Below are 18,542 nucleotides of genomic sequence, written 5' to 3'. Positions count from 1 at the left end.
TGATTTCATGTCTGCTGATAGACCCAGGGTACAAAAGGGTTATCACTTATCTTTATTTTCTGGTAAAATGTTTTCTTAAAAATGATATTGAGTGTAGAGGACAAGGCATGAAATGAAAGATGCATTCTTTGCCAAGTTCCTGTATTCAGAAGCAAGATGGCAGTATTGCTGCAGATCTGATCTTTAATTATGTTGTTGTTTTCTCTATCTAAGCAAATCAACATTACTGACCTACTAAATGAAGATTGCACTGCAAACTGCAGAAGCTTATAGAACAGAAAATCTTCTCTTGACTTAAGAATGAAAAGTCTTTAACAGGACTACATGTTTAAAACTGCATTGTCTCATTTAAAAATAATTCTAAAGCACAGTATACATTTTCTGAGTGCATTGTTTTCACTGTATTATCTATTATATTGCAGTGTCTGGAAAGTGCTTAATTTGAAGAATTTTTTCATGGAAATTTCTGGGTAATGAGCCTGTTTAACACATGTTGAAGAAGTTTTGCATTCAAATAAAAGGTATGGGAAATACCGTGAAAGATAAAAAGGCACATGAAACTAATTACAGCAGAACTGAATTGATGCATTCTCTGAAGTGATTTCTAACCAGAAAACAGGCCACAAAAAGAGAGTGAAATACCAAACTAAGCATTACCTTAAGTGATTCTGCCAGTTGTACATGATTATCATAGACCAGAATGTCCACTGCTAGATTTCTCAGCTGATGAAGAAGAGCTTTTTCTCCTTCCAGGTCTTTTGCTTCCACAGGCACCTTCCATGTGGGGTAAGGACATTTAGTGCCATCCCAAACCTGCAATGCAAATTTCAATGTGCTCAGAATACTTTAGATTCAGACTTTAAATAACTTTTTAAATATTTTGTTTGATTAAAAATTATTAACAACAAGAGATCTTAGTTGTAGTCTCAGTCTAAAAGTCCTTAAAATACTTGAATTTGACCTTATGAGATTTTTTAACTTATTACTGCTTACAGAGCATAAAATAACCTCTACAGAGAACATAATCAAGTGCTAAGACCTGGAATTTGTTAATATTTAAATAAAAAAGAAAAAGAAAAGCTCTAGCAAAACCTCAACTGCTTATCCAGCACAGAATGACACAATATTCTGAGCTGGAAGGGACCCACAAAGATGATCAAATTTAACTCTGAAGTGAATGGTCCACACGGGGATTGAACCCTCCACCTTGGTGGCTCTCAGCACCATGCTCTGACCAGCTGAGACAATCTCAGGGGCAGCTGTCACAACTATCAGAATTCATCATATGCTGAACTATCTGTACTTGATATTTTAATCCTTCTATAAGGGTTTTTAACCACTCCAGCTACAGTATGTGAATACTGAGTGTATATACCTATATTGCATATGCATATACAGCATAAATTGATTTAATTACTGATGATCTCCTACAGCAGTATACACTGCTAGTTATCCAGAACATATTAGAAAAACATCAGTACTTAACCTATATTTTTAACAAGGATTTTAAAACTTGTTTGCCTAAAGCTAAATCCTTGATACACTCCAAGTACTGAAATATCAGTAGTTATTTTTCAGCTATCAAAGTGTTGTAAAAAGGTAAGTTTACTGACAGGCTTAATACCTTGAAACCAAAATCTGACTTCTTAAGCCAAACATTATTCTGTAAACTATGGTTTCTTGAGTTTCTGAAGATACACTCTTCTCAAATATTCAAAAATAATTGTTTGATATGCTGGCATAGTAAAACAAAAATCTAGAAGCATTTGGACTTCTGAAATTCTGCTTTTCATAGGATTTCACAGGATACATACAGATTCAACAGAAGAACCTATTTTCCAATTTTCAGACAGTTTGTGATTCCAAGGTGCTTTGTCCCATGAGTTATGCAATGCAGAGGGCAAGAAAAACAGACACTAAATGTGACACTAAAGCCTAATTTTTAAAGGATTTCTACCCCTTATGCTTAACTGCTTTGGATCAACAGACCCACAGGAAAAGATCTAAGAATCAGCAGAGCCATGTATAAATGCGCTAGGAATAACACAGAATACACATCCAGAATCAAGAGATAAAAGGAAACTGTTCACAGTGAAAATGACCCATGACATCAAATTATCTTGCCAAATAAGAGTATATTCTGAAGGACCCAGATAATGAGGTGGTATATGCTGTCACAGATTAAAAAAAAGCCTGTTATCTTCTGATCCTGCACCATGAAACCACCTTTGAAAGAGAGGTTGTCTATTGCTTGGATTACCACATCTTTCCCAGAACTCAGCTTGAAAACAGATTTAGTGCATATATGCAACAAATTTAGTCCCTCTGACAAAGTAAAGAATCTTAAATTTGTGAAGTTTTGCATTATTTTTCAACTGGCTTTACTTGGTACACTGGTAATTCTGCACTGGAGAGATGATCTGACAAATGGATAAAAATAACCAGCATGCTCCCTGGTGACAGTTTTAAAATGTCCTTTGCCAGAGGAATGACGAGGGCTGGCACCAGGGCACCATTTAGAGGAATTTATAAGCTACTGAAGTTCCTTAAAAAAACCAAAAATCTTTCAAAAGTAGTTGGGTTTGGGTTTTTTCTTGCACAGATACAAAAACAGATAAACCTCTCTACCTCAGGAGCCTGGAAGCTCTACTTTACACTAAAAATGAAAACATCCTGGTTTCAAAAATGAATATTGAAATAAAGCCCAAAACTGGTTCAATTAATTCTGAATAAGAAACAACAAATTGTTCTATTACTAGTCATGAATAGATTGGAGCCAAAGAAAAGTTAGTGGTAACATTTGATCACCATGACTGGAAAACACTGAAATGGGAAGAGACAAAATACCTGTTTCTATCTTCAGCACAATATGCTCATTTCATGACTTACCTTAATGAACACACTTTAACTGACAGACAGAAAGGAAGAAAAGATTAATAATAAAACTGAGGCATAAATCACAGAATAATTTCTAGTGTGTGTTCTTTAGTCTCCCCCAATATGAATAACAAGATTCTCAGAAAATGGAAAACACTAACAGCTGAGTGATACCATCTTTATGCCATGTTGCCACTGTGCTGCTGTGCAAATAGGAATTAATTTATCAAGTGTAATTTAAAAGCTATGCTACAGGTGATGCTCAAAATTGCTGAAATTCATTTTAGTTGTCTTTGAAGCATTCTCCACTAGGTACATGAGATCAATGCTTATAATAATGATAATTTTTCATAGTATAATCAACCATTAATTTAACAGATATACTTGGAAAAAATAAATATAAAACATTATTATAAAATGGATAATCAAAATAATACAACAAAATAATATTTAATGATCACTCAATTTGAGCTGGTATTGAATTGGTTGTTTTGTTTGGGTTTTTTTAATTCAGCAAATCAAGAAAAAAAATCAGAAATCTGTGGACAAGTTTTTAGAAAGGTTTCTTTTCTATCACAACCAGCACTTAATATCAGAAATGGATTTTGCCATTGCTGAAAAACGGAGGAATTTAGCAACAGAATATTAATGTGGCATTTTAAGCTTGTCCAATGTATTGTAATACATATTTAAATATTTAATATTTTATACTAAATAATTGATCAACCATTATTTGACCTCAGACTTCTACCTTCTACCTAGACCTTAAGTCTACCCTAAAATTTCCCCAAGTCATCACCTTTACTACACAAAAGTGACAAAATCAACTTCAGGTCTTACAACACAGAGAAGTGTGTAAAGAAACAGTAATTTAAGAAAGCACTTGTCTCTGTCCTTGCAAAAGATCCTTCAATGCTGAAGATACACTTATTAATGAGCAACTTAATTACAGTCCACAACATCATGAAAATTTACTGGGTCTCATTTGACATCTATTTCACAAGGTATAATTCAATGGAAATGTTTGTAGCAGTTGCAGAATATGTTCTAGCATGCACTTAAGTTTTTTTTCTCTGTAGTAATGCATTGTTCTGTATGGGAAAAATCTTTGCTGCCTCAATGAAGGAATAATGCCAAGTGCTAATTCTAAAAATATTGTAACAATACAGTTTACAGTAGAACCAATAGATAATTTTATGAAGTCACAAAGTGGAAAATAACAGTTTGATCATTACTAATGTTTAAACGATCAAGTACAAAAAAAGAAGAGTCTTGGAATAACATCAGACTGACACATCTGAACTAAAACCAGGAATATTGTGGAGACCTCCTTTTCATTACTTAATGTTAAGGATCACCTTTAGAATCTGCTCTCCTGTTCTGTGGCACTTTGCATTTTGTATTTTCAGTAAGCACTGATGCCCAGAGTGCTTATGTGTAACTAAAAGAAGCTACCTGAAATCCATCATGATAACATAATCCATTCATTCTTTTTAGGCAGTGCTACTTAATGCACAAACCATATCCATCAAATATAGAAAAACAAACAGTAAATGCTGCTAACTAGAAAACAAGGATACAGTTTAAAACTAACAATATTTTTCAAGGTTAAGAAATCTTGTGATATTTATCTACCAATCTTTGTGAAATGATGATCTATATAATGCCATCTTAATAAACCTCTGTAAAAAACCAAATCAGGTGATCAGCTTCAAAGACAACTAGGGTTTTTTCATAAAAACAAAATAGCCAAGGATCACAGATTTGTTTACACTAAAAATATTTATCTACATAATAGAATTTAAATTATTATGTCTGTTTTATTGAAAAATGTACCACAATGTCTTAATAAACCTAAAAATTATTTTTAAAAAGGAAGTCTACCTTTAGAAGAAAAGAAGATCCATCCACTTTTGCTTTTCCTACCAGCTGGCAAGTGAGATCAAAGAACAGCATTGGCTGAACATCAGACAATTTTGTTGCTGGTCCAGAGATGGAAATATTGCTGGCTGCCCAAATACGTAATTCTTCTATTGTTTTCTGTTCTTCATCCATGAAAGTGTACACTCTGCTAGAAGTTTGAGGAACTACTGGAGCTCCTACAGTTCCATCAAATGTTAAGGATGCAAATCCCCCACTGGTAATTCCCTGCATCTGTCCATTGTATTCCCTGATCTGTAATAAAATATGAATGAGAAAAAACATTTGTACTGCATGGATAAACAAATATATTTCTGCTTTATCATGTGCATAGAAAATGGACCACTTATCATTTCTGTCCTTGGTTCTACTGGGAGAACAGAGTCACAATAAAAACAAAACAAAAAGGTAAAATCAATATTAATAGGAAAACAAAATGTAGAAGCAGAAATATAATCCTTCATGAGAAATTTTTGAAGAGGCAGACCTGTAACACTTATACCTACAGCATCTTTGCAGAGTATTTTATTTGCACACATGAAAATATTTGTGTGGGAAACATAACAGAATTGCTCTAATAAATAGGGAAACTAAAGCACGAGAGAAATTAATTTTCAGGGGTTACACAACAGAGTAATGGCAAAGTTCTTATGGATTCCTCTTTCTGGCCCCTCACAATACCCATTTCCTAATATTACTGAACTGAAAAAAATACATCAGTTCAAGGAGATCTTTGTTTTCCATAAAGCAAGCAGTGATGAGCTTTCATTCCTTGAATTATGAATACAGCTATCACAACTATTCAATGTCTATTGCCCTGCTGCTGGCAGGTCTCCTGAATCCTGCTGATTCCACTGTGTACCTGCTGCCATATGAAACACAGTATTTAAAGTCTGAAGCATTCCTTCAAGGGTCCAGTCTAGTCTTACTGCTCCCTGCAATTATAGATTTATCTATATAAAAGCACTGCATGACTTATGGTCCAGAAATCTGAAACAGTCTGGTTTGATCCATCCCTTTCTAAATAATGTGGGGTCACCAACTAAGTGGTAACATGCACAAACTTGGCATTTTTGAGACAGTCTCGTATGGGATTCCCAGTGCTCAATTTCCAAACGGTTGAAAATCCCACTGATTGGGAAGTGCAGAACATGCAGTGTGTGTCAGAAGTTCTAAACAGCAAAAACACTGCCAATGATTTAGGCCTATATTTTATAAATACGGTGAAATTTAAAAAGCAAACAAATCAGGCATTCATTGACCTTGGAAATTCATATGCAAAGCAGTTCAATCTTGGTGACAGAACTCCTTTAATCCCTGCTACTCTGACATAATGCATAAATGCATTAAGGGTCATCTCTAAGACAAACTTTGATTTACTTGAGCATTCTTCAAACCTGACCAATGGGACACATCAATTCAGGATGAAGTTTTTTTCAGTGAAACACTCAAAAGCTTCAATCTTTTAACCTTTACATTTAAATATTGAAAATACAAGAAAAGCCAAAGGACAAATAAGGAAAATACATGGTTTCATAATCAATTTGTCCCCCATTATCTACAATCTGGAAAAACATGTTCCCCTGTAAGATGTTATCCAATATAAACACACAGACTTACTTTAGTTGCTACCACTGGCATTATGTTCCATAGCTTCTCTAAACAGGTAACATCCAGAGGGGATGAAAACTCTCATCTCTTTTACCTATTCATCCTGTATCAAAACATACTTCAAGAGTATTTTTCACAGAATCACAGAATTCTGTGATTTTTCATATCCTGTCTGACAAGTCAAATGTTTCTTGAAGTGTTTTAATTTCTAATTTACCTGTTCATTTATTTCTTCATTTGTTCTTTAAAATCATCTTAAAAATATCTTGATTTTTTCTTAATAAAAATTCTGTTCTATTCCTCTATGAAGGCTCTAAGCCTTTCACAAAACCAGAAGAAAAGTACTTTGTCTCCCTGGGCTTCCACCATCAGTTATTTTCCTCTTTTCCCAAATCCTTTATGTCATGCTTTGAGCATTCAGGAAGCTGACATACTGTACTTCTGACATCTCCCAGGGAATTTGAAATCAGCCTTAATGTTGGAAGAGGCAATTATAAAATAATAATTTTAAAAAAAGAAATAAAATATGTAAGAAGGTAAATCTCAACTATTATGATGAGAAAATTACCAATGATCTTTAGCAAAACCAGATGTCCTCATGCACAGGCAGGTGGAGAAGCCACTGAGTCCTCCCAAATGTAAAGAGAATTCAACAAAATTATTTAGTGAACAACAGAAGAAACAAGAGAAGAAAACGAGGAACGGGTTACAGAACAAAGTATTTCACAGCTGGAAAATTGGACCCAGAAAACAGATGATGGCCAACAGAAATTCTCTGGGCTTGTCCTTTAAAAACAAATCATTGCTGAAGTCATGAGGGATCACTGGAGTGTAAAATGAACAAAATCTATGGAAAAATGTTCTTTCATTATGGCACTCATGCAGATCTCAGGTCAAGTTAGGCACTGATACTGTAAACATGTTGTGTTTTCCAAACGATTTTGAAATTGAATTAAACTTCTAAAAGAGTCAATTGGGGACTTTTGCATATGACAATGACTTCCCCTTCAGCAGATTTTGTGTCATTTCTAGAGGACGTGGACATATTTTTTTAAAAACTGGTGGGGGAGGGTGAAGCAGGGGGTTAACAGGGAAGCAGGGTAGACTGCTATCTCTTTAAAAATTCCCTGAGAATTTTAAATAATTTCAATAAATAATGGTTGCTAAATAAAAATACCCTCTAGGACAAAAAACGGAGCAGATAAAATGCATTTAGCTTGTTCTAGGCAAGTAAATTCCAACCCATATTGCAAGAATCTTTAGCATAGTTTCTGTAAACTAAAGAATTATAGGTGAAATGTCACCTTAAAAAACTGCATGGACAATAATCTCTAGTGATTTCTATGGGGTACAACCTATACTGAATTACTGAATATAGTTATTGAAAAAAAGCTAATCTTGAAATATTTATAAATACTTTACAGCCAAGTAAAATACTTTTTTTTTTTTTTTACTGAAGATGGTGTTATTCATTTCACTAAATGGAAAAGTGTGATAGTAAGTAGTGTATAAAGCTGGAATAATAGCATCTCCACAGTAGCTTTCCATCAAAACTGATTGTTAAATTATAGAAGCAAAGGACTATTATGAAACCACTGCAGGCACAGATCATCTCAGAATATCAAAAAATGCCTAGGGAAACAATATGTACCAAACTAATGTATGTTTTTATACTAAGAAAGAAGATTTCATTTTTTTTATGATTGTCACTGATGATATTTGTGTGAAGCAAAGTATCCTGTCAGAAAAAAACCCATCAGAATGCATCTGGTATATTTCATTATATTTTGTAAATGTTTTCTCATCTTAAGTAAATAGTCTAAACAAATTTGGATAATACAGGATGCTGATTATATTTTCTTATATTTTAATAATGTAATTCTGATTTACTTGTACTGCCAGCTGTATGAACAGAGAGACACTAATGAAAGAGAGAAGTCATTTGAAGTATAAATTAAACCATTTTGAGTATGTTCAAATATCACAAGAAGAAAACTGAACTACCAAAACTATGTGGAGGCACCTCCTAAAAGAAAACTAACAAAGACAGTCACATGGAAGTGAAATGATTATTTTTTTGAAGACATGATAAACACATTTAGATATTAGGACCATAAGTGATAGCTTATTCTCTAGCATTCATGAATTGCTGCCTGCAAAATAAGATTGTCTGAAACACCTGTAGCAATGGACAACACAAATTAAAGAAGAAAATGAGCAATACATTGTATTTTATTTACCAATTCAATTCACCTGAAGAGATAAGTATTTTGTGGAAAAACTTGTATGCAAGAAGTTTATATACTTAAGCCAGTTGAAATAATTTCTGGTTTGGTAATTTAAAAAGCCAGCAGGCACTGTGATACTGCTTTAGAAATTCTAATAGAGTAAAATTTTGGAATATTTTCCACATATTTAAAACCTGATCCAGTAACTTGACCAAAAGTACTGATGTGAAAATCATATTTGCAAATTGCTAAGACTTCAAATTACAGAGACACTCTATCACTGCCTACAGTCATTATTTCCTGACATTATTTACTATAGGAAAAAGACTTGTTTTTAATTTAAATTCCATTCAAAGTGAGCTGCATGCCTTACTGAATTTTTGAAGGGGAACCAAAAGCAATATTAATACTGACATTTCTGAGAAAAAAAAAAAAAGTTGTTTTTTTCTGTATTAAAAAAAAAAAATCTCCTAACTGCTTATTAAAAAAAAATTAATTCCTTCCACTCTTCAGAAAAAGAATTTGAAAACTGGGTAGCAGTGCAAAAGACAACACGCTCTTCAACATCTTTTTTAGTAGAAAGTCTGAAACCTTATTTTGGCCAAGTTTATATATTTGGACCACATTTTCTCAGAAGACACTAAGAATCTGGGAGCTCTATTGTGCCAAAGTTTAATGTTCATGCAGCATGTTATATATCCAAGCTCCAGAGTTTCCCCCCTCATCCTTATCAACCTGACAGCTACAGCTAGAGCTGCCCAGGAATAAGAAGTGAGCAGATACTTCTGCTGTGTCTTTCTCTCAGTACCTTCTACATTGCATCAAGTAGAAAGAAGGAAAGAAATCAACTTTCATTGGACTAAGTGGATTAAACTAAAGGAGAGAGCATAAAGAGACAAGGAAACTGCTGGCTAAATGCAAAAGTAAGATTACTCCTGGAAATACCAGCAGATTGTTTAAAGATCAAAGTAAGCAACACAGTGGAGTGAATGCTATGTTAAATATTACTAGATTTATGTACAAGAAGAGAGACAGAACAGAGCTAGTAAGGATAATAAAAAAGCGAGTGCGATACTTCTATGTTGTTATGAAGCCATGCTCCATATATTTGACACTCAGATTCCCCCTCCTCTGTGGATAAGCTCCTTAGAAATTCACTAGTAAAACCTATATCTTACACTTGGCAATCTACTGATCTAAGAAAGGAATAAGCATCTATATTGTGGCTATTAAATCCTTTAGCTCAAAGAGACTATGTGTTTACATTGTAAATCTAAAGAGTTTGAATCAGATGAATATGTAATTAAAAGCACACAAGGAATCTGATTTTCCTGGTGTTTTTCCCCATTTTTTATTCTAGAGGTCTAAGATGCTGCATTGGGCATGGTAGGTATTTTGTCAAAGGTTGGATTTGATGATCTTGAAGGTAACTTCCAATCTTAATGATTCTCTGATTCTGTTATCTAACCACAAAACAAAACCAATAGGATTATAATCCATGATTATCTCAAGGTTAGTAGATGACAGTTACTGATGTTTGTGAAAACTCAGTTCAGCTCATGATGGCATTTATGTTATATCATGTTCCATGACCCCCAAGACCCTGTTTTTCTAAAGAATATTTTCTGACATGGTGCATGACTTGAGAAGTGCAGTGGTGATGCAGTAACACTGTCTAAGAAAGAGGGTGACAACTTTACAATATCTGCTTCATTTGTTACAGCAACTGGCACCTATGTGCAAAAGAAGTTAAGGTTAATAAAAGTAAGAGAGGAGAACAGCATCAGGATTACTATGACAAAAAGCTAAAGAATTAAGGCTTTGTAACTGCTACAGAGTTTGCATTATGCCAAGGAAGCCGTGCAAGCGAAGTTTATAATCAGAGGTCAATGTCTCAGTCTTCATTCTCCAAGTGTTGCACATGAATCCCACAGCTCTGCAATGCTGTGCATTCAGGAACAAGACCCACCAGAACACAGCCTGGACACCCTGACTGCATTAAACAACTAGAGTACACTGAACAAGATAAACACCAAAATAAGAATGTGCTTCACTTTTTCTAATTCTCAAACATTAAAATGGAAATCAAATACCAATTCTCTTCACTGGAAGTGAGGAAACAAGTTCTTGTTTCTGAATCACTCAGAGGTAATAAGGAATACTAGAGTAAAGCCAATGAGAAGATGAACCATTCTATCATCATGGCAGGGTTTGAAGCATTTTAAGAAAGGCAGAATACTAGCCCAAACTCCTAAGCCAAGGGAGTATAAAATATTTCAGGCTTAGCCAGTACCAGCAGATTGCCCCTTCCCACTCTTCAACAGTGTACCATTAGGCATTATTTCTAAGTTATTAAGAGCATTCACAGTGAACAGTAAACAAGAAGGTCCAAGAAAAATCCACCTAAGAAAACTCCTTCTTTGCCATGAAGACAGAAGAAGACTAGACAAATAGATCACAGGCCTGGCTTTTATACTGGAAGATGGAGGGGCTCACCTTCCACAATCTCTGCAGAGCACTGATTATGGCTGAAAGCCCAGGTACAGTACTGTAAATCACTAAATTCTGTAATTCATCAGAAATCATCGTAAGATGACATGCATAAAGATGCACTTCAAGAAATATTAGGAGAAATGTAATTAAAACAAGATAATTTTAAATGTCTTAGTAATAGAACTGGAAAATTTTCTTTCTCTGCAACAAATACTAAGCAAATTAAATTACCCTCTATCCAAAGTAATTCCAACAAAATCCTCTTCATTAAATTCTTATTAGCTCTCACCATCAGATCTTGCAAACACCTCTGTTACTATGAGGAGAAGCTATCCATTAGAAGCCAAAAGTGTAAGTGGGAGTAGTGATTTTTAAAATGTGTTTGCTATCAATGTCAACTTCCTGGAACCCCTTGAAAGCATATCTGGGGCAGACTGAACACAAGGACCTGCTGTAAGGGCTGTGTGTATCTATCTGTCCTCACTGGTAAGCACAGCTTTGACAGACTGTGGCCTCTGCTACCCTGGCTTGCTTTCCATTCAGCAAGCTAAGGAAAGGTGATGAAGGCCTGAAGACAAAAGCAGGAAAGAGTGAAGGAGGAACTGCAGAAAGTGTAATTAGAAGTCATACCTACTATGCTGCTTGTGGCTGAAAGAGAAAGAGGTCTTCCCTTTCCCAGTCCATTCCCAGTAGTTGGCACCAGGCTTTTGTGTCAGACTTCTACCTGCTCTGATCAGATATGAGAACTTCCAAGGTACCTCTTACTTAGTCTGGGGTAATCAGAACATTCCCACCCAGAAAAAGACACCTTAGTCACTCCAGATCATTTTCACTTAGAAAATAATTAAACAAGCTCTCAGCTCATGCATCTGAAGAGATATAAATTGTGAGCAGCTGGAGGTCTGGTAGGACTGGAAACCACTTAGAACAGCTCAATTGTGATGAAAAAAGAAGTATATATGAGAAGCTAATTGATAGACCCTCTCTTTAAATACTGGAACATCATCTTGGAGAATGATAAAGTACCAACTGAACAAGGATTCTAGAATTCTAGATCTCAAAAAAGTGATGTCAAAAAAAGTGATGAGAACAGTGAGGTCCCTTACCTGTGCTATATCAGTAGGTTTCCTTAGTACATTTGTGATAATAACAAATAGTAGAAGTTAGATAATACTATGTTTGTATAAAAAAGGGTGCATACAAAATTTCCTGACAGTGGTCTTGTTTATTTTCTTTATGTGTACTTAGGAATCCAATACTGACCTACCACAACCATACAACTTTTCACTTATCAATTCTACTATTTTGACCAGTACCTTTATAATTTCTCCTTCTTCACTTATATAAAATATGTACTCTGTTTTCAGAAGCAATAAACAAGTTATCTCCACTGAATTTCTGAAATGAATTGATCTGTAAAACATTTACCCTGATGGATTCAGAGAAAATATTAAAATTTAGCCTAAGACTTTCCCATCTAAAGTCAAATTCATGAACTTCCAAGACTGATAACACATCTCAAGTACTGATCAGCACACAAGCTTCAAAATGTAAGTACAATTTAACTCCTCTCTTACTACATATATAGATGACCTTAGAGAAACCTTATACAAACTCAGAATAGGTTAGCTAATTTCTATCTCAATTGTAAATACTTATAATATAGAGGAGTAACTTAAGAGTGTTTCTGAGTATTAACAAGTCCTTTCTTAACAATCTCAGTAGTATGAAACTCAAATGTTGGATAAATCTTACCACTTTTTACATTTATTGTCATGGGGTTTTCTTCTCTGTTCTCCTGCTACAGGAGATATCAAAATGTACATGCTTAGTACTACAGATATTTATTCCTTTTATCATCCTTTTGTACAATCCTAAATTTCCTACATCTCTTAAGTTTCCTAGAACACTCTCAAGAGTGTTCAGATACGCAAACTGGGGGGTTTTTTTGTTGTTGTTTTGTTCTTTTTTTTTTTAACTGGCCTCTTTCATTACATTTAATTTCTGCTATAATTTTTTACACAAAAAGTAAGTATGTATGGTTATGTTGCAAATTAATGGTAAAACCAAATCTTTGGTCCTATTATCCACATCTTTAAGCACGGTCCAGCATTACAAGATTTCTATTCATTCCCTGTAGGGTGGTTCCTCTTCCCCATACAGGTGCCGCAGGCGTAAGAAAAACATCCAGCAGAAGCCGTACCAAAGCAATAAACAGTTTCCTGCATGCCCCTTGACACAGACAAATAGGGAGTCATGCAGGAAAACACTGAAGCAGCAGCAGAGCACACTGCACACTAACAAGCCCAGAGAGATCCCCTCTACTGGAGTGATTCTCCAGCTGACCTAAACTGCTCCACAACAGAAGACCTAAAGAAACTCCTCAATTCTATCAGTTGGAAGAGGAATAAATTGTGCTGATTTATGTCAGTTAAATTCTATCCATCTAGAAGTACCACATGATTTTTTGTCAAGTAGTTTAATAAATATTGTTGTTGTTGAAAAAATGTCATTGTTTACTTCCAGTTTTGGTCCACACCATAACCATAGCTGTTTTAACAATCAGCTGCTTTATCCCACGTCTCTAACTGTACATTTAGAACTAAACTATTCCTATGATCCTCTCACTGCAGAAAAGCAAGCACATAACCCCCCACATCCTAGTACATACCTTTATTCTATGAAATCGAACAATATCTCCAACTTTGTAAATTTTTGGTAGAGAATCTAAGTTTCCACTAAAAAGACTGCATGTTAACTTCACATTTGATGGGTCCACAAGTGTCACAATTGAGCAATAATCTGCAAAATATAAAAGTGTCTGGATGAGTAATAGGCATTGTGGAATTATTAATACACAGATACTAAATTTGGGAAGAACGACCCTATGGCAAATTTTTCTCTGCTATGATCTGTGTAACTTTTTTAAAGTTAATTTTTTACAGTACCATATTAACTGAAGAGTGGCCCTCTTTCTGATAATTAGCCCAAATAACTGAAAATGAAATGTGTGATTAAGCACAGCTCTGTGTGCAAGAACACACAAACCTTTTTCTTCTGTCTGCAATAGGTGTGCTATTCTTTCATGTTTCAATTACTACTTCTACAAAATGAGGCACATATCTACAATTTAATAAAATCATTTTCTAAGATTTATTTTGCACAGCTTTCTGAAAAGGTAATGAGTTCTATAAGTTTTACAAGCAAATTAAAGCATAAATTTCATATCCTTTATTTCAACAAAATATGCAAGATAGATACATATGTACTACAAGAATAGAGTCACACAGTGGTAGCCAGAAAGTGGAGTAAAAATATGAAATAGGCCTTTCTGAAGATAAAGTTCATAGAATTTCACTTCTAATAAAGATCTAAAAAGTAACCTCAAAGCAAGATGCAAAGATGACAATGCAGACCAGCTGAGAACAGAGCAGTATTTGTAGATGAACATGAACAAAACCTGTATTCCTCATTTCAGCTTACTGAACATGTGTGCTCTGATACCTTATAAACAGAGTAAAAGCACATTTGCTCTTTTGCAACATGGCAGCTGCTAACCTACCTGAGAAACCAAGTAACAGCAGAAAGAAAGGCTACATCCTGATCTCCTGTACCTCCTACTGTCCCTCCAAGAGACACCTGTAACCATAGCCAGAGGAACAGAGACTAGAAAGGAGGAAGGAGGGGTGCCTGGAGTGAAGCTGAACCTAGGAAAGGTAGAGGAACACTGTTCTCCCTAGGTGTTCAAATATTTCTTTGTTTCTCAGTATCTGAATAAGTTATTAGATGTTTATGATAACTGGCAATGAATTAAATTCCCCAAATCAAATCTGTTTTGCCCTGACACTTTCTCATCTCTTAGAAAGAAAAACCCAAACAGAACAGAAAAAAAATCTAAATTATCAAAAACCCCAACTTCCCCTAGCTATAATTCTATGAAGCACCTGGTGATAATGACACTACACCAGTTTATACAGCTAGGAACTGAACAAAGGCGTTGTAGGTCTAAAACAAAGTCAATAAAATCCCCATCATGCACATTATAAAGATGCAGACATGTAAGTTGTTGCTAGACAGCTTTGAAAGACAATGCTATCAGTCTACTAAAACTGACAGATTTGCCTTATATAAAAAAGCTACAGGAAGGCAGTCATAAGAAGATGATTGTTATATGTAAACTCTGAATAGATTCCCTAAACATGAAGGCAGGAATGTAAGACGGGATTAAAATACATCCTTCAAAAGAAATATTCTTCAATTTCCAGCACATATACCCTTAAATTTTGCTATCATTTAAACTTAAAAGTTTAAATTCCCTAATGATTTGAATGAATGAAGTGGTGAAAGAAATCCAATGAAGGCTTACCAAGAAATAAAACTTTTCCAACAGATACAAAAACCTTCTGTATTTCTATAAAACTAGTACTCTTCTTCCTTCCCAAGATTTTATACAGATTCAATAATGATAAATCATTTTGGATTCAGAAGCTGCTGAGATCACTCCTTTCCCTCTCCCACCAAAGGCACAAGGTCCACATAGTCTATTTTACCATTTGATGCTAGGAATGCCAAGAATAAACTCCAGCCACTGGCTGACAAAACTGCAAGTACTTACTACTTTAATCCAAAGAGTGATGTATTTCTTTGGGTATGAATTCTAGAGGTTAACTTAAAAATCTGTTGCAAATATGAGCAAAATGAGCAATTAAGAAGAAAAGCCCATATGGTTCACAGATTTACAATCCTGTGGGGATGCAGAATAACATGCTACACTGCACTGATAGAATCCAACATCACAATCAAGGGGAAATAGCAAAAACATTCCACGTGAAAATTGCGGTTACTCTTTGATGCTGTGATTATGCAACCCAGTCAGCTTCATACATGTGCAGCTGCCTATTTAATGGTAGAAGTTAAACACACTACCTCAATTTTCTGTGCAATTAGCATAATCATGTAAGACTGATAATCATCCTAGTCAAAGCAGTGTAAAATAGTACACTTGCTTCACATAGCCAGGGAACACTATCTACATAATAGAGGTTCTCTGTCTCTGTGACTTTAGTCTTCCATGCCTTACTATCACCTCCAAAGATCAATTCTACAAACCAAATAGAGGTCTCTGAGAACAAAGCATAAATACTCATTTTTTAAATGAAATCCTCATTCAGCAAAGTCCTTTTTGAAGGTTAAAAATAAAAAGCCACCTGTCTTTTCCAGCTGAAATGTGGAAACTGTTTCCTGTTTTCCACAGTAGCATTATAGATCAGTGAATGAATTGACTTTTCTGAAAAAATAGTGAGTCAAACTCTACACAGAATTGCTGAATTTACATAATATCCTAGAGTTAAACAAAACAATATAATGTCATTTTTCACACCTTTGATTTTTTTCAATATACTACCCAAAAAAGCAAAATTCCTTCATTACCAAGCTAATAAATAAATAATGAAATAAATAATGGAAGTTTACATATTGGAGTCAATTTTCTCTTACTAGAGAAATTAACTCAATTGATTTAAAAAAATCCACTGACTTTCTTTAAAAGAGAATTTTTACCACTGGTAGGTTTTACCTGCAATAACCTGTCTTAAAAATATGACACAAGGGATGCACAGTTCAGCAAATTTACATGCTACAGAAGAAAGCTGTCTACTTTCATACTAGATTGCCTCAGCAAAAGCACTGAATTTCTGAGCTTCACAGTGATACACAGAACTTCAAACTGCACCTATCTTTTTTTAAAAATATATTTAATTTTATGAAGAAGTATTCTCACTTAGGCTTAACATTGTGTGAGGAACCACCTGCCATAGACAGCTGCCTATGCTGGGAACACCCCAGAATTGGTGTTACAAAAACAAGGAAAAATAACTCACGTTTAATTTAAATGAAAGTACAGAGTGATGATCTGCATGCATCTTACACACTTTTTATACTCTTTCAGGTAAGTCCTTATTCTCCTTTAAAAATATAATTCCTACAACTTGTTAACAAGTTCTTTATTTCATGTCATAAAAAATTCCACAACTATTTGGTAATTAGTAGAAGATTGCACTGTCTGAATGGAGAATGCTGATTGTCAAGCTTCTAGGTTCTTTGAATAGTTTGAAATAGTAATCCCTTGAAGCTCTGTAAAAATTACTGAAAATCTAAAGTTGCCTCCACTATGATGATAGTCTAGGTTCATTCTTCAAGTTACAACTTTTCCTTCATAATGCCATAGCATTTCCACTCTTTTTATGGAAATCTCTGTTATGTTGGCTAACAGCATGAGCAGAAAGCCAGCATTTCTCCAGTGTGTTCAGATAGATAAAAAACCCCACAAAAACCCCACACCCCACAGCTTCATGTACAAACTCATTTTTCAGCCATCCTAAGAAAACCAGAATTGCTAAAAAAGTTTTCCAGAATAGTAGTTATAGTTATTGTAGGACCAACAAGTTGTGTAGTATTTACTGATTAAAAATTTATTGTGGTTCTACTGAGGACTTCAGCAGTTCCTGACAAATATGCTTGTATAAATTGTTAAGGTGGAAAGCATCCATCTAATTACACATCCCCCTTTGGGCAATCATGTATTTATTCTTCAATAACATTTAGTGGAAAACCCACTACCCTGAACCAATAACTTCTCCCTTCCAATAGATAAAAAATGTTTTGGGCAATGTTGTTAGCAGTCAGGGACTCTAATTAAAGACTGCCTTCTGTTTCTTTTATTTCAATACTCACAAAAAACACAGAATATTGTAGCAAATTATTCTCTCCTCAAAACTAAATGCAACATTTAATACTGTTTTCAAGAATTACTGAGGCCATTCAATACAGAAGTGTCTGCACTAACACCAAACAGCTGACCCAGCTAATTTACCATTTATATTTCAACAAGACAGAAAAAAATAATACAAATGTACACACACTCCTATGTGTGCATATATATATACGTACATACAAACATATGCTGCAGAAGCCCAAAAACCTCTGAAGAATCAAGCTGTCTTACTAGAGCTTGTTATTTCCAACATGGTAATACACTTCAGAGATACAATTTGGTAACTACCAGAAGCATCTGGCTAAACAGATGTTTCAATGCCATCATTTGCAATCTCTAGATCAAAGTAACTGTCTTGAGATTTCTATTAACTATTTATTATTATTCTTCTTATTAATTCCTTTAAATATTTTTAATCTTTTATTTATCTTCTATATTTTAAGATTAAGAAAGAGTAATTATTTTAAAAAGAAATGCATATAAGCCACTGTGAACAGAAGGGAAAACATTATTCTAATCTCCAGGGGTCCAGAAATGAAATTGCTGTCTTTACCTCTGCAACAGTTTTTATTCCGTTCTGCAAAACTTATATAAATCCTCAACATTTTGATTCAGAAAAAAAACCCAAAATGGAACACAAT

At 34.5% G+C, this 18,542-nt stretch overlaps 1 protein-coding gene across 3 annotated transcripts in view; it reads right to left on the bottom strand.

Moving 5' to 3' along the window:
• The window catches only part of POT1 (protection of telomeres 1), a 61,047-nt gene that overhangs the window by 22,042 nt on the left and 20,463 nt on the right, over window positions 1-18,542 (bottom strand). For all 3 annotated transcript variants that reach the window (XM_038153406.1, XM_038153408.1, XM_038153409.1), the window contains 3 exons: window positions 13,801-13,931; window positions 4,762-5,052; window positions 658-813 (listed from right to left, as the gene is read on the bottom strand). In XM_038153406.1, coding sequence (XP_038009334.1) covers window positions 658-813; window positions 4,762-5,052; window positions 13,801-13,931 — 578 coding nt within the window. The remainder of the gene's footprint in view (window positions 1-657; window positions 814-4,761; window positions 5,053-13,800; window positions 13,932-18,542) is intronic.

This window comes from Motacilla alba, chromosome 1A (genome assembly GCF_015832195.1).
Source record: "Motacilla alba alba isolate MOTALB_02 chromosome 1A, Motacilla_alba_V1.0_pri, whole genome shotgun sequence".
NCBI classification, from domain to species: domain Eukaryota; kingdom Metazoa; phylum Chordata; class Aves; order Passeriformes; family Motacillidae; genus Motacilla; species Motacilla alba.
The sequence above is the reverse complement of the archived record's forward strand: the minus strand, read 5'-3'. Positions and strand labels throughout refer to the sequence as shown.